Source organism: Gobius niger (assembly GCF_951799975.1).
Source record: "Gobius niger genome assembly, chromosome: 1".
NCBI lineage: Eukaryota > Metazoa > Chordata > Actinopteri > Gobiiformes > Gobiidae > Gobius > Gobius niger.
In genome coordinates this window covers 46,445,325-46,461,615 of record NC_136852.1, presented here as the reverse complement: position 1 = coordinate 46,461,615, position 16,291 = coordinate 46,445,325, and the positions used below count along the sequence as shown (strand labels likewise).

At 41.3% G+C, this 16,291-nt stretch overlaps 1 protein-coding gene across 1 annotated transcript in view; it reads right to left on the bottom strand.

Moving 5' to 3' along the window:
* The window catches only part of erlin2 (ER lipid raft associated 2), a 40,367-nt gene that overhangs the window by 12,819 nt on the left and 11,257 nt on the right, over positions 1-16,291 (bottom strand). Inside the window, exons 5-8 of the mRNA XM_079568486.1 lie at positions 11,668-11,729; positions 9,629-9,754; positions 6,844-6,917; positions 446-504 (exon numbers count right to left, since the gene is read on the bottom strand). Coding sequence (XP_079424612.1) covers positions 446-504; positions 6,844-6,917; positions 9,629-9,754; positions 11,668-11,729 — 321 coding nt within the window. The remainder of the gene's footprint in view (positions 1-445; positions 505-6,843; positions 6,918-9,628; positions 9,755-11,667; positions 11,730-16,291) is intronic.

The window sequence follows — 16,291 nt, the reverse complement described above, 5'->3', positions numbered from 1 at the left end:
CTGCAGACTTTTTGCTTTACTCGAGGACGCTCCAGGACCAATTTTTTGGAAGGCAACGTATTTCAAAGAAGCCACGAGTTCCACAGAGTCAAGTTCAAAAGAAGGGTTTTTGGGACAGGGTTTCCTTATCACACTGATGATGAGCGGCTCAAAAAAAAAAATGCTGAGGGTTAATTTCCCGTACAAGAACGATTAGCGTGACCTGATTTCCCGCACATTTACCATGAGCCGTCCCTCTGATGGACTCATTTCCGTCTTCACCATGTACAAACAAACCTGCAGCTCTGCCGTCTCAACTCTGTTTCTCTAGAAGCATCATTTTTCTGTTTGGATTAAACAAAAAGTCCCCACAGGAGGCACTTATTGCTTTCTTCTAGCACTGGAAAGTTTAGACACACTTCGGGACACAACATTCAGCTGCCGAGGTCAAGGAGAAGAAACTCACATTAGCTCATAGTTCCGACGAATGCTTTCTGGGATGATTGGCTTGGTGACACGGACCGCCTGTAGAAAGAAAGAAGATCATCTGTATTCAAACAGTGGGAGAAAGGTTGTATAAGGACGAGAAGCTGAGGGTATAGTTTTCCCCATGGTTAAAATCTTTAATCGACCACAAAAACCCACAACCTTTTCATCCTTCTTGTACAAACAGCACCACCCCCCAAAAGAAATACATTTTCCTGATCTGATTTCATGGAGCATTAGTCCAGTGTGTCTCAAACTTTCTCAAACCAAGGACCACAGTCTCACTCAAAATGAACAGGCCACCATTTTTTCATTACCTGAGCTTAGACGAGTTGATACGTACCTGTCTGGTCTTCGTGCGTGCCCTCAGTCACGCAAAACGACCAAAGACGTTGTTAGCTTTTGGCCTCTCCCAGTATATTCCTATAGCTCCAAACAGGGGTGAAGTTGGAAGCTGCCACGCTCTTCAACGGGCACGCACAAAGACCAGACAGGTACGTATCAACTTGTCTAAGCTCAGGTAAGAACATATCACAGTATAGAAAAACAGTGGCCTGTTCCTTTAAGAACCACCGACCCAAATATATCCTTCTTCCAAATATACTCCAACATTGACAATGAGATTACCATATTTTCCCGCCTATAAGTTGCTCCGGAGTAAAGGTCGCACCAGTCAAAAAAATGCATAATGAGGGGGGAAATTTTTTTACAAAATCCGAGGTCAAGAACTGACATTTCATCTTGAAAGGCAAGTTAAAATATTCCAAGTAATATCATATTATATATTATTTGGATAAATAAGTCACACCCGAGTTTACAGTAAGACGCAAACACAGCCAAACTATGAAAAAAAGTGCAACTTCTAGTGCGGGAAATACAGTAACTGATGTTTGCCTTGACCTTGACTGTGTCAAATAAAGACTGAAAATGTTAACAGTAAAAGTGAATGGGAATAATAGATTTCTGAAGACTCTCAGTTGTCCAGGAAGTATGCATCGTGTAAAATCTTTAAATCCTTAATTGGACTGGGTTGATTAAGTTAAGGATGTTTTGCTTCTATCTACAGAAGATTCTTCTTTGCTATGACAATGAGAACAGGTAAAAGGTCTCTTTAATACTGTCAGCGAAGAAGCTTCTGTAGATAGAAACAACCGTCCTCAACTCAATTAATCCAGTCGAGGATTTAAATCCTCACAACTATTTAATTTTAAGAACAAAATGAGTTAAAAGTTGGGATTTAACAGCACTCATATTGGCAGCATCTTTCCCGATATTAGCATGAAAGAGCAGTTGCCATAATATTGGCAATGAGATTTTTAGTGACGATAAATAATAAAGTGTGATGTAGCTCTACCCTGACACATTTTGGTGTCCAGCTGTTGCCGTCATCATGGGCGTCAAACAAAGACGTGTTCATCAGTTGATTCTCCTGGATGTGGCCAGCCTGACAAACCCGAGGCTGATCTACCAGGCTGGTCCCGTTGATGTGGCAGGTTCTACAGAGGACAGGGACGAGCCCAAAAACCCTTATGATAATGAAAGTTTCTCTAAAACAACCAATAATGTTTTGACTGTGGGGCTTTTGGATAATAATAATGTTCAGTGAGTTCAGGGGGTTTTACTTTTGGATAAGATCAGTGAATTCCAAGAAATGAGCTCTGTTTTTAAATGGTCCCTTTAGTGGTGACAAGCCAATCAAAAAAGGATTTCTAAGACCTTTATCCTCAACTCTATGGAGAATAGCTGCAGCCCTCGCCAGTTTTGATGATATAACCAAAGTTATATCAATAGATTACTTAACACATTGAGTGCCGCGCTGTTTTGGGGATTTAGTGCCAACAATCCAGACCATTTTTCATGATATTTGTAGCACCACGGCTTATTCTATGTTATAGCTATGGACACATGCTATGGCTTGTTTCAAAGGTGAAACTATAAGCTCTCTGTAGGTGTAACCAGAGGCTAGTTTTGATCAAAACCACAGATTTTTTTCTAGAAACGGAGATATTGCGTGTTTTATGAAACACTCTCCTTTCTGATTAACTCGTCTCTGTCCTCTCCCCCCTCTCCCCCCCCTCTCTCCCCCCTCTCTCTCCCCTCTCTCCCCTCTCTCCCCTCTCTCTCCCCTCTCTCCCCTCCCTCTCCCCCCTCTCTCCCCTCTCTCTCCCCCCTCTCTCCCCTCTCTCTCCCCTCTCTCTCCCCTCTCTCTCCCCTCTCTCTCCCCTCTCCCCCCTCTCTCTCCCCTCTCTCTCTCCCCTCTCTCTCTCCCCTCTCTCTCTCCCCTCTCTCTCTCCCCTCTCTCTCTCCTCTCTCCCCTCTCTCCCCTCTCTCTCCTCTCCCCCTCTCTCCCTCTCTCCCCTCTCTCCTCTCTCCCCTCTCTCCCCTCTCTCCCCTCTCTCCCCTCTCTCTCCCCCCTCTCTCTCCTCTCCCCCCTCTCTCCCCTCTCTCCTCTCTCTCTCCCCTCTCTCCCCTCTCTCTCCCCTCTCTCTCCTCTCTCTCCCCCCTCTCTCCCCTCTCTCTCTCCCCTCTCTCCCCTCTCTCCCCCCTCTCTCTCCTCTCTCTCCCCTCTCTCTCCTCTCTCTCCCCTCTCTCCCCTCTCTCCCCTCTCTCTCCCCTCTCTCTCCCCTCTCTCTCCTCTCTCTCCTCTCTCTCCTCTCTCTCCTCTCTCCCCTCTCTCTCCTCTCTCTCCTCTCTCTCCTCTCTCCCCTCTCTCTCCTCTCTCTCCTCTCTCCCCTCTCTCCCCTCTCTCTCCTCTCTCTCCTCTCACTCCTCTCACTCCTCTCAATTTTCAAGGCAACATTGTTGACACATTTTGAAATACCGCGTGTTACTGATCGCTTTTTCGCGTGCACATTTAAATAGCCTGGTTCTCGGATAGAGGTAGAAAAGCGCTATATCAATGTAACCATTTACTTAAACTAATCCGCCAGCAATGTGCCCAGTGAATGAACAAAGATGGAGCAAAGATGAAGTTTAAATGTTACTATGTCACAAGAGCAACAAACTGAAGCCAGTGATACTACGCCGATACCTAATGCTGTAAGACACGAGTGCTAACCGCTGCACCACCGTGCCGCCATGAGGATGAGAATGTAATATTATAACATGGTCAAAAGGTCAAAAAAGTTGTACAGCGGAGGAGGATAGTGCTTAAAGAGGGGGTATTATGCTTTTTTCAGCCACATAGCACCAGTCTATAGCACACTACAATGATGACGAAACCTTCTGTTGGTCTGTCAATGCAGTAAATTAGAATAACTGCCTTGTATAAAATTGCTCTTTCAAAATGGCGGTAGCAAATGACTTGAAATAGGCCTCTGTCTCTTTAAAAACCTCTGACCCTTTCCGACACGCCCCCTCCACACGCTGTCTGTGGCCTCACAACACTGCGCTCGTTGTCTCAACGGTATTGAAACTACGATCAGTGCATTTTAATTTTTATTGTTGGAAAGGACCTCCTGTTTATCACTTTGTGAACAATGGCCACACAGGATATTATTTGGAAACGAACCTTCCACACCGGACGCTTGGAAGGGGCTCTTGCCTGAAAAATAACTGCTGTTTGGAGGCTCTCTCTTTGCATCTGCCATGCCCTATGGATCTCTAACTATACCCCCATGGACGACACCAGGATCTGCAGGAGCCCATACGATTCAAAGACGGACATTATCTGTGCAAGTGGACAATGGTTTTTCGAGGTTACCCCGTTAGCTTGTTATAATCGACTACAGCTCATTGTTGATGAAAAGTCTGTAATAAACCACAAATGTGTAAACCAGGCTCATTGTGTGATCATCGTAAAGGCTGCTTCGAGTAGTTGCCGGCTTTATTGACGTTATTTGTGCATAATATGCTGCCTGTTTTCAATGAATGTTGTGAAGGTGAAGGTTGTTAGCTTGTCGCGGCTAATAGTGCCTTAGCTCCGGGAGAAAACCACTCGGCTACGACTCACTGTAGATGAAATGTGAGCAATAAACTACGAAATCAACAAGCCCGGCTCAGTGTGTGATCATCATAAAGGCTGCTTCAAGCAGTTGCCTGTTTTAGTGACGTTTTCAATGCATAATATGCTTGTATTCAGTGAATTTTCCCGTTAGCTTGTCGCGGCTAGCTTGTTAGCTCCGGGAGAAAACCACTCGGCTATGACCCATTGTAGATGAAATGTGAGCAATACACTTCCAAATCAACAAGCCAGGCTCCGTGTGTGATCATTGTTAAACGGTTCTTTATGTGTGTGGTGGTTTTATTGACTTTATCTGTGCATATTTCTCGTTTTCACGTGATGACTCGAGGTTTAGCTTAGCATTAGCTTTCTCCGGAGGCTCTGTGCATCATCAAGGCCCAGCGCAGAACCAGACACTGAAATAAGCGTTCTTGTCACCGGTTTTAATCCTGTGTATTTCGGTAACAGAAACATTGATGTGTGTCTTTGTAAAAGTCTGCTGTGGCTCCGGTTCACAACACATGAAGCTAATCCTCCATGATGACTCTGTTTACATCTTAGGGCTAGACACTGCGGGGAGGGGGTTCTGCTGAGGAGCAGTGGTTGGTTACTCGGCTGGTGACGAAAGGTCGGAGGCGTATCCTGGAGGTCGAGGGCGTTTCCTGAAGGAATCAGGCGTTTTATCCCTAAAATGGCCGCCATCAGAGTTTCTACAGATTACTCGAAAATACGTGAATGTGCTAAGGCAACACTTCAGGCATGGTTTTAATGAGGGAATGACTTAATAACATGATGTAAAGCTTGAAAAAGTCGATTTTGCATAATAGGCCCCCTTTAAAGGAATAGGCCACTGTTTTTACATACTGAGATATGAGTGTTCCACTACAAAGTATAATTACACAAAATTAAACAATGTGGGTTTTCTAAGCGGATAAAAGGGGAACTATATTGTAAGGCGTAATAATACCAGGAGTAATTTGGCATCCGCACAGTAAAGTGAAGATTACTGCGCAGTAAAGTGAAGATTACTGCACGGATTTCGAACTACTCCTGGTATTATTACGCCTTACAATATAGTTCCCCCTTTTATCCGCTTAGAAAATCCACATTGTTTAATTTTGTGTAATTATACTTTGTAGTGTAACACTTCACGTAACCATATTTAAATAGGGAAAACATGGAAGAGCGTGGTAGCTTCTATCTTGACCTGTTTTGGAGCTATAGTGGAGAGAGGGAGAGGCTAAATGCTAACGCCGTCTGCGCTGTGTTTACGTGATTGAAGGCACGGGTGAAGATCAGACAGGTCCTAAAGAACTCGTCAAAGCTAAGGTGAGAACATATCTCAGTATGTAAAAACGGTGGCCTATTCCTTTAAGGCTGCTGCATAAATGGCAGACCACGATCCTTCATCCTCTTTCACCCTCAACTGTCCCGTCTAATAAATCTCATCGGCCAAAGAATTCCTAGAAATGAACATATTTCAAAGAAGCCATGAGTTCCACCGAGTCGAGATATGGAGAAAGGTTTTTAGGTCAGGGTTTCCCAATCACACTGGTGATGAATAGGTCAAAAAATGCTCAGGGCAAATTTCCCGTACAAGAACAATGAGTGTGACCTGGTTTCCTGCACATGTACCATGAGCCGTCCCTCCAATGGACTTATTCCTGTCTTCATCATGAATAAACAAACCAGCAGCTCTGCAAACTGTTTCTCGAGAAGTATCAATGAAATTCTTGCTTTTCATACGAAATGAGCGAACTTGATTGTATCGAGATGAATCACACGGCCCGGCTTTCTTTTTTACTTTTTTCTCTCACACGGACCCCCTTTGAAAGTCTGGGGACCCAAAGCACGTTTGCTATAAGAATGGGGATGATCGGAGGAGTAAAGAGGCCTGGAGAGGAGGACAGAGGACAACAGACAAGCAGAGGACCGAAAGGGAAAGATGAGTACAGACAACCGGGTGATGAGAGAGGAGGAGGAGAGGAGTAAGTGGAGGAGGAGATGACACAGACCAACGGCGGCTCCGTGTGACGTTTCTTGTGGCGCAGGTAAACGCATAAACACACTAAGCATTGCCTAAGAAAGTTAAAATCTAGGAAATGGATATAAGCGCCTATATTGCATTTTAAGATGATTTACTGTATATGTGATTCTACATTAATACATGATGGATTAAAGACGAACGGACACTGTGTAAACTAGAATGCGTGATTTGACGTGCATAAAACAGGCCGTGAGCGTAACGTACTGGGTGTAAATGAGGCGCCAGGTTTGAGGAGAGGCGAGCTCGCTCACACTACAGACACATGTTTGTTTAGGTGTATTTCACCAATAAAAGAACCTGTGACTGAATCAGTGCTTATTTTTAATCTGCTTATTTGGTGAAATGTTCCGCTTTGTGGCTTTAACTTTGCATTGCCGTTACACTGTACCTGTATGATGAGTCCAGGGGCCATGGAGGTGAGATCAGTCTGTAGCGTCAACTTCAGGTTCTCGTCGATTTGATCTGAAAAGAAGGGGGGTGAAATCTGTAAATTCACAACTTACCCAATACACTAAATCACTTCTTACAACAACTGCTGAGGTTTCAAGTTTTTATGAGAGAAAGTCAGAGATGTTGTGTATTCTGGCTTTGACAGAACCCAGACCCCTAAAAAGGGCCTCAGTGGGTGAATATAAAATGCTTTTCTTTCTAAACTTTTGGCAGTTGTTTACTTGGCTACAGAGGAGCACTTAAGAGGTCTCCAAGTGTTGATCTAAAGGGGTCGGTGTTACACGGACAAACAACATTGTGTTATCTAATCATCTTTACAACGTGACAAATTCAAATAAATATGTACAACACTTCTCTGAGGCTTAAGTGTTCAGCTAATTGGGTCTAGTTGGATTGTATATAACGATTTTCTCTGGAATAACCTTTTTTAAAATCAAATTAGACTGGGAGAAACTGGCTTTGCGAAGTGGCAATTACATTATAGTGAATTGTGTGAGCCCACACAGGACGACTGCTTGGCAAGAAGATCTGGCCAATGTGGGGCCCCAGAGTTTGCTTCCATTAACAACAGTAAAGAGAAAAGCTGCCATGTTATTAAATACATAAACCCACAGGCAATGTTATGAGAGAGAATATATGCGTCAACATATTCAGGTGTTTGCAATTATTAATCCATCAAATCTTGGACTCCTGTGTCGGTAGAGGTCCTCACATCTACTGAACACAAAAAGGGAAAAACTAAAACATAGTCATAAATGTACGTGAAGTAACTCCCACTACAATCCACAAACCCCAAATCATACATGGAAAGTAAGAAACGGACTAACTTATACAAACAGGGTTAAGTGCAGTTTCTCTTGACACTAATCATGCAGTGCAGAAGGAAGGACAGTCTTCAGCTGGAGGTGTGAGGAGCTGTAAGGCCGTGTCCCATTAGAGTTTTGTGACTCAGAGGAAGTGCGCTCCGTTCAAAGACAACAAGCCTCTTTAAAAACACAAGCACCTGGTTATGAGGAGAACCAGGCCCTTCGCCAGCCCACCCCCAAAGTACAGGGTGTAGACAGGCGGAAGCAATGCAAATGTAGTGCTTGTTAATGCCATTTTAAGGCTCAAATACTTTATTTTACAATTTATATTTAACAATTTCAACAGAACTGCAACTGAACATGTTTAGACCCTAATTTTGGTATTGGTACATGAAAATTGTTGAGCAATGTCATCATTTTCCAAGAAATCAAAATGTAATGACAGTCCTCGATTTCATTCATTTGGAGCTTAAACATAGACTTAATAATAATAGACATTATTTTGGGAGCCTCAGCTTAGATATTTTACGTTTTATAATTTGTAAACATGTCTATTAAAGAATTTAATAGCAACAATGAAATGCAGGTGAAAGAGCTAGTGATAATCTTGTCTGGGGCTCCCCCTGTTGGCAGCTATAGGAATAGTTTTCTTTAAAGAATTACTTCCAGGTTGGATACGGCGTGTGAGCAGCTCCAGCAGTGCTTGATAAACAAACTACGAGCACAAAACTGCTCAAAATAACGTTGGATTATGGGTTTTAAAAATGTGGAGGACAGTTGTTGGGTTTGTACCATAACGTGAGTTTAATCAGGAAGTACAGAACGAGGCGCTGACGCCGTAGAAGAAGAAACAGCTCAATTTAACAGCTTTGTTTGAGGATTGACTCAAAACTGTGTGAATGTTGTGAAATACTACTCCAGGTCTGTCTTTGAAGAGGGAACAATGTTAAAACATGGTTTAAACCTCAAGAAAGTCGACATTGCATACTTTAATGACTTTTTAATGCCCCATGGAAACACTGAATTAAGTGAATGGTGAGTACAGGGCATTTGCTTTACTTCACACTGGGAATTTGACGATTTAGCTACAGCTTAAACCAGCAAATATGACAAATATGAAATAAATGAGTTTTTAAACATGTTGTTTTGTGGACGTGACTCTGATCTTTTACCAGCTTTGTAAGCAAGTAACGACACATTACAGATAACCACAGGCTGATAAAACACTGCGGTGACCCCGCATGTATGAAAAGATTGCAAAATCATCAGATGAGTTGAAGCATGAAGATAGATATTACTGATGCACATCTTATGTTTTCATCTTCACTGCATCGAACTGTGACACCCGCATCATCCTATCCCTGTTACCTATTACATCTCCCTTGGAAAAAGAAAAAATGTAGGTCTCCAGAACGTTGTAGTGACTGAAACATCAAGAATAAGTTAAGATCTTTTCTGACATGGCCAAAAACATTGAACTAATTTGCCTGCAAACGTCAAGTTGTTTAGGTGAAGAAAACAACAACTATTTACAATCTTGTCACAAAGTAGGACATCATCTGTGGGCAGTGGTTTGCCATAAAACAAGCTTGATTCACTGCAGGTTCGCACATATGCAAAGCAGCTGTTGAGGGATAAGTGGTTTCTATGAAAAAAGGAGGCGAGTCGTAAATTCGGTCTGTTTTGAAGCTTCCCAATGCCTGCTGTTTATGGCACGGTGGGTTTGGTGCACGAGTGAGTAAGAGAGTTTACAGGAGGAAAAGAAGTCATTTTCACAACTTCACGATTATTGCGAGTGTGATATTCTTTAATTCATCTTCATTCAGTAGTATGTACTTTTAGGATTAAACATTAAAATTAATCCCTGTTAATAAAAGCAAAAACCTAATTTTTCTTTAGGCTGTGGCCTGTACTCACCGAACAGTCCGATGTAGACCTCCTGCAGAGAGTGCACGCTGCAGAACTGGTTCAGCTCATGATGCACTTTGTTGAAGATCAGGGCTTTGTCGTAGTCGGCCGTGAAGTTTCTCACAATGTCAAACACTGTGAAGAGACAGAGGAGGGAAATATAGAGCATTCACATAATACATGCATAATTCAGGCTTCTTAAACTACTGTTGTACAGGAAAATATCAGTGTATACTTTTATTAATAATTAAGTGTGTTCAAAACTGGTGCCAGCAGTGAGTGCTTGGAATACTAAAGATACTAAACTGCAACACATCATGACGACCAGGGACCCCAATAATAATTTTTACTTATAATAAAAATTGTCTCTCCCTTATTAGCCTTAAGGGGCTTTTTACAAGTATTTGGTAATAATCTCAAACACATCAATTACTATTTCACACTTTGTTGGTTAAAAAAATGCAATTTTGATCTTAAACGGCTGAAGCAGAATATCCTGTAGTTTCCCTTCCTGATTTTCAAACGATCCCACCATAAGCCCCTCCCATCACCCACCCCTTGCTCCCCGTCAATCACTTCACGATGACAGGATGAAGCTTAGCAATAGGAAATGTACATTTTGTATAATACCCCTCCTTCAAACAAAGTGGTGCAACCAGTGGTTGATCATTACTTGAGTGAAAGTACAGAGATATATTATGGTCAAATATTACTCCAATAAAGATGTTCTGTCAAGTTATTAATTAAGTGAAAGTACTGAAGTGGGTTAATGGCAGAGGTGGAATTTACGGCTTAAGAATTCAAAGTAGAGTGCACAAGTTGAAATCAACCTTTTAAATGGTAAATTGGCGCTTCAAATACAGGAGAATTGCCCCCGGCCCGAACACATAACCTGTACAACACCATAACGGGACAAACCTTCATTGGTGGTATTGACTGTTCTCAAATGTGCATGAGGCATTCGTGAACGCTGCACAAAATGCTGCGTTTAGCAACAGCATGCTAAAGCTAGCAGGAGCATGCTAATGCTAAGGCCAACTAATCAAGACAGAAACTGTGAATGAAATATCGAAAGTAGCCCATTAAAATAAATCGTTCCCTAATGGAGTGACCAAGTGTTTGTATTTTAGTTCATGACATGCTGTGAAAGAACCACTGATATAAGATATTTGTAATGCACAAGTTGGAATGATCAAATCACTTTGTGGGAGTTGTTCATATCCCAAGGCTAATGTTGAAAGTCCAGTGATCCTTGTTAACCTCTTAACCCCCGAATATTAACCAAATCTAAAAGCTTCTTGAAAAAAGTGTCAAAACAGCATCAAAACAAGATGAAAACGAGGATGAAAATGCAAACAAAGAGCGACACAACCGTGAGGATTTTTCTGTTATGAAAAAGTGATAAAAAAAGAATAAAACAACACAAAAAAGACATTAAAAAGATTTGTTTAGATGAGTTTTGTAGGTCTTCGCTTTCAAATGAAGTGTTGCACCGGTAAAGCTGAACTGGAGAAAATGGACTTGGTTAAGGCGGGGGTTAAGAGGTTAAATGTTTTCCATGAGTTTATTAATTAAAATAATTGATCGGTATCATAATAACAAGAAAAGATAAGACTTTATTGATCTCACAATGAAAACAAGCGGACCATTCACTTTTTCACTCAGAGAACGACACTTTTAAGAAGTCTCTTGGTATTGGTTATCGGTATTGGAAGCAAAAAAAGCTGGATTGGTGCATCTCTACTTTTTACTTTCTAGCCTTTATAGAATTGCAGTGGAGTAGGCAGTATAAAAGTATATTTATTTGTGTTTTGGATCATCAAAGTAAGCACACTGCTATGATAACCAAGATCAGGTGTGGAACAATCGATCTTCGTTGGATGTGCAGTCAGAGAAAGACAGTGCGGGCCCAGGTGCTTCCAGATTTCTCCCTGTCCAGTTAAATTAACGAGCTGTTACTGTTGCTCCGAGTCAAATAATCCCAAAGAAAACAACGGCGGCGGATATGTGTGCGTTTTGAATGTTTTTCCTGGCTGGAGAAAGATTACCTGCTGAAGGGACGAGGTAGTTGACCACTTCAATGCGATCAAAGTAAATCATCACTCCGCCGCTGGAACGAAAGTAAGAGGAATATTTACCGAAACACATTTAGAGAAGATAAAGCAGGCTCCGCGCATAATTCACGGCGCCGCTTGGACTGATAGGGGCCCATTTTAGGCAGATATTTCACAAAGTCTGCGCCATCACCAGTAAATCTCTCAACGGTGAGCTTCAGTCGCACGGTTTGATATATTTGGAATTTGGGATAATAAATCAATGTTTTAGCACCGTACCTCACACTTTCTTATGATTATCAAACTAAAACGATACATGATAATGAGAGAGTGGTTTTGTGTTTGACTCAGTCTTAATTTTGACACCATATTTTATTTTAGTACAAGTCATTTGGCAGTGAATTTAAATGATATGAGGCTCTTTCAGACTGTCAGTAGACGTTTTGATGATTTTAGTCTCTCCTTTTTTCATTTTTATGTAGTCTTTTTTTAGTCGACTAAAATATCTGGACATTTTAGTCATAGTTTTAGTCTCATGAGAAACCTTTAATTTAGTTTTTTTTTTTTTCAACAAAATTTATTGAACATTTTTGTATTTTACATTTTACAAAATGTCAATTCTGAACTGTTAGATGACAAGAACACCCACTAACCCACCCCCCACACTCCCCAAGCTGAGCACAATTGTGTTGTTCTTACAGGCTTATGATTGTTGTACCAATACATCACTTAAAAAAAAATTAAAAAAAAAGTTAAAAAAAAAAAAAAAAAAAAAAAAAAAAGGGAATCCAATGACAAAGCATATCCGTACAAGCTTGCTTTTCAGTCAACAGAAAAAGAGGTCATTTCCTTAAAATACTGAAGTAGGGGGTTCCAGTTTTGATAAAAGGTGTCTGTACTGCCCCTCAACGAGAATTTGATTTTTTCTAACTTTAAGAAGGACATCGTGTCCCGTAACCAGGATGTTGCAGAGGGCGGCACCGGGTTCTTCCACAAAAGTAATATTTTGCGCCGGGCTATGAGCGAAGTGAATGAGACAATATTTTTTTGTTTTGATGACAATTTTATCCCTGGTTTAGGTGTACCAAAAATTGCAATGAGAGGGCACGGTTCAAGATTGTGTCCCAATATGTCCGAAATTGTTCTGAAGTATGATTTCCAGTAGTTTTGTAGCCTAGGACAAGACCAAAACATATGTGTATGATTACAGGGAGTTTGAGAACATCTATCACAAATGTCTGCAGCGCTTGGGTATATCTTTGCTAATCTGGTTTTGCTATAATGCGCCCTATGGGCCACCTTGAATTGTATCACCTGCAATCTTACACAAGATGAGCAGGACTTAATTTCCTTAAGCGCAGCAAACCACCAGTCTTCACTCAAGGAAAAACCCAGTTCTGTCTCCCAGTCCGTTTTAATCTTGGCCAAGGCGGGTGGTGAGTCTGGGGTAAGTAAGTTGTACAAAAAGGATATATGACGTTTGGATATTTTAACAAGAGGACGGAGAAGATCAATACCAGATTGGGGAGGTACAACCGGGAATGAGGGAGTATTAGATTTAAGGAAATTACGGATTTGAAAATATCTGAATAGGTCAGCTGCCTGAAGGTTAAATTTAGAACGAAGATCTTCAAAACTGGAAAAGGTTCCATCTGTGTAAAAATCTCCAATTGTTCGCAAACCTTGCCTTACCCAGACAGAAAATCGAGTGTCCATCTGAGCGGGTTTAAATAAGGTGTTCCGAAGAGGAGTACTGAGTGGAAGTGTTTGCCAATTACAGTTGCGCTTAATTTGCTGCCAAATTTTTAATGTAACTGATACAATTGGATTGTCTGTATACAGTTTGAGTTTTAATTTTCCAGGATGACATAATAGAGCAACCAAAGAATGGTGACAGGAATCACGCTCTAGCTGGCACCATACTGTCTCAGGATAAAAAGCCCAATATAACATTTTATGCATATTGCATGCCCAGTAATAATGTTGCAAATCAGGCAGTCCTAGACCACCATCCACTCTAGCCCTTTGTAATAATGTTTTTTGAAGCCTAGGAGGTTTGTTGTTCCATATGTATGACGAAATCAGGCCATTGATAGTGGTAAAAAAAGATTTGGGTAGATATAGAGGGAGGCACTGAAACAAATATAGGAAACGGGGGACAATGTTCATCTTTATGCTTTGTACCCTTCCAGCCAAAGTAAGTTGGAGTTTGTCCCACTTTAGAAGGTCTTCCTTTACTTTGCTAAGGAGAACAGCAAAGTTGTCATCAAAAAGACTCTTCATAGTTTGTGAAATGTTAATGCCCAGGTACTTAAATTTGGCTGTGGAAAAGGTAAATGGTATGCTAGAAGGAGAAATATTTTTCGCTGATTGATTGATGGGGAAGAAGTCGCTTTTTTCTATATTAAGTTTGTATCCTGAGAAGCTTCCAAAACGTTTAAGTGTATCCAAAACATGAGATAAAGAATTGACCGGGTCAGAAATATATAGTAAGAGGTCGTCCGCATATAACGAGACCTTGTGTTCAACACCGCCCCTCCTTATGCCTGGAATAGAACAGTCTCCTTTCAACATTACAGAGAGTGGCTCAATAGCCAAGGCGAAAAGGAGGGGGGACAATGGACAACCCTGCCGTGTTCCTCGCGTTAGAGGAAAAAAAGAGGATCTCAAAGAGTTAGTGCATACACAAGCCTGTGGTGATGTGTAGAGCAGCCGAATCCAAGAGGTGAAGTGGTCACTAAAACCACATTTTTTCAGCGTTAAAAACAGGTAAGGCCACTCCACACGATCAAAGGCCTTTTCGGCATCCAAAGAAACTACCGCCTCTGGGACTTGAAATGGGGATGGAGAAAACACAATGTTAAGAAGACGGCGAACATTTGTAAAAGAGTGTCGGCTCCTTATGAAACCTGTTTGGTCTTCTGAGATTATGTTGTGTATAACTGATTCTAGTCGGCTAGCGAAGATTTTTGCTAATATTTTTACATCAACATTTAAAAGTGAAATAGGTCTGTAAGATGAACAGTTGTCCGGGTCTTTGCCTTGTTTGTGTATTAGTGAAATAGTGGCCTGTCTGAGAGAGGGTGGTAGAATTCCCTGCTGAAAAGAGTCGTTATACATATGAAGCAACAAAGGGGCTAATTTTGTGGAGAACTGCTTATAAAATTCAACCAAAAAGCCGTCAGGCCCTGGTGACTTTCCGCTGTTCATTGATTTGATGGCCTTACAAATCTCGTTTATTGTAATTGGACAGTCTAGAGGAGCACTCTCCTCAACCGTCAATTTGGGCATTTCTATATTGTCAAAAAAGCGTAACATTGATGGGTCGTTAACCAGACAGTCTGATTTATATAGGTGAGAGTAAAAATTCATAAACGTATTATTTATTTCATGGGGATCAGATGTTATTTGATTAGCTGCATTTCTAATTTGAACAATCATTTGAGCAGCTCTTCTGCCTTTCAGATAATTTGCCAGCAGACGACCAGCTTTTTCCCCATGTTCATATATCATACCTTGGGCTGCATGAAGCATTTTCTCTGCCTCTGAAGTCGAGATCAAGTCAAACTCTGTTTGTGCTTCAAGTTTCTGTTTATTCAGTTCGTTAGTTGGTGATAAAGCATATTGGTTATCTATGTCAGAAATTAATTGCGTCAACTCTTGCTTACGTCTATTAGTGGTTCTTCTTGAGTGGGCAGAGTATGAGATGATCTCACCCCTAAGGACAGCCTTTAAAGCCTCCCAGAGTAAACTTGAATTTGTATTGTTAACCTGATTAGTCTCGAGGTAAATGTCTATAGTCTGATTTATATGTGCAATAAAATTGTCATCTGATAAGAGTACGGGGTTGAGCCGCCAGGAGCGAAAGTCTCTAGGGCTAGAGATAAATTGTAATTCTAGTGTTAAAGGAGAATGATCAGAGATTACCCTTGCCTGATATTCAGTTGTTGTTACTAAGGGCAGTAAAGCTTTATCGATTACAAAGTTATCAATACGCGAGTGTGTTTTGTGCACATGGGAATAGAACGAGAACTGTTTGTCAGCTGGATGTAAGTGCCGCCATATATCAACAAGACCATACTGGGACATGAGTTGCAAAAGAGCCTGTGCCATCTTTGGTGGTGTGGTATCCTTAGGGCTGGATTTATCTAGAGTCGGATTTAGAACAGTATTCAAGTCCCCCCCCAATATCAAATGGTGAGAATGTAATTTTGGTATTGAAGAGACTAGTCTTTTTATAAAATCTTCGTCATCATAATTAGGTGCGTAAACACTCACAAGCACAACTGGTTGTTGGCAAAGAGCGCCCACTACAATCACATACCTGCCATTGTTGTCAAATACAGTCTCTGACATATTAAAAGGAACGTTTTTCCTGATCAATATAGCTGCTCCTCTTGTTTTATTATTAAATCGAGAATGAAAGATATGACTGATCCAAGACTGGTTTAGTCGTTTCTGATCTATATTACGCAAGTGGGTTTCCTGGAGAAATATCAAATCCCCTTTTAGATCTTTAATATGAGAAAGAACTCTGGTTCTTTTAGTGGCACCATTAATGCCCCCTACATTCCAAGATAATATTCGGACAGTGCGTCCATTGCACGTAATTGTACTA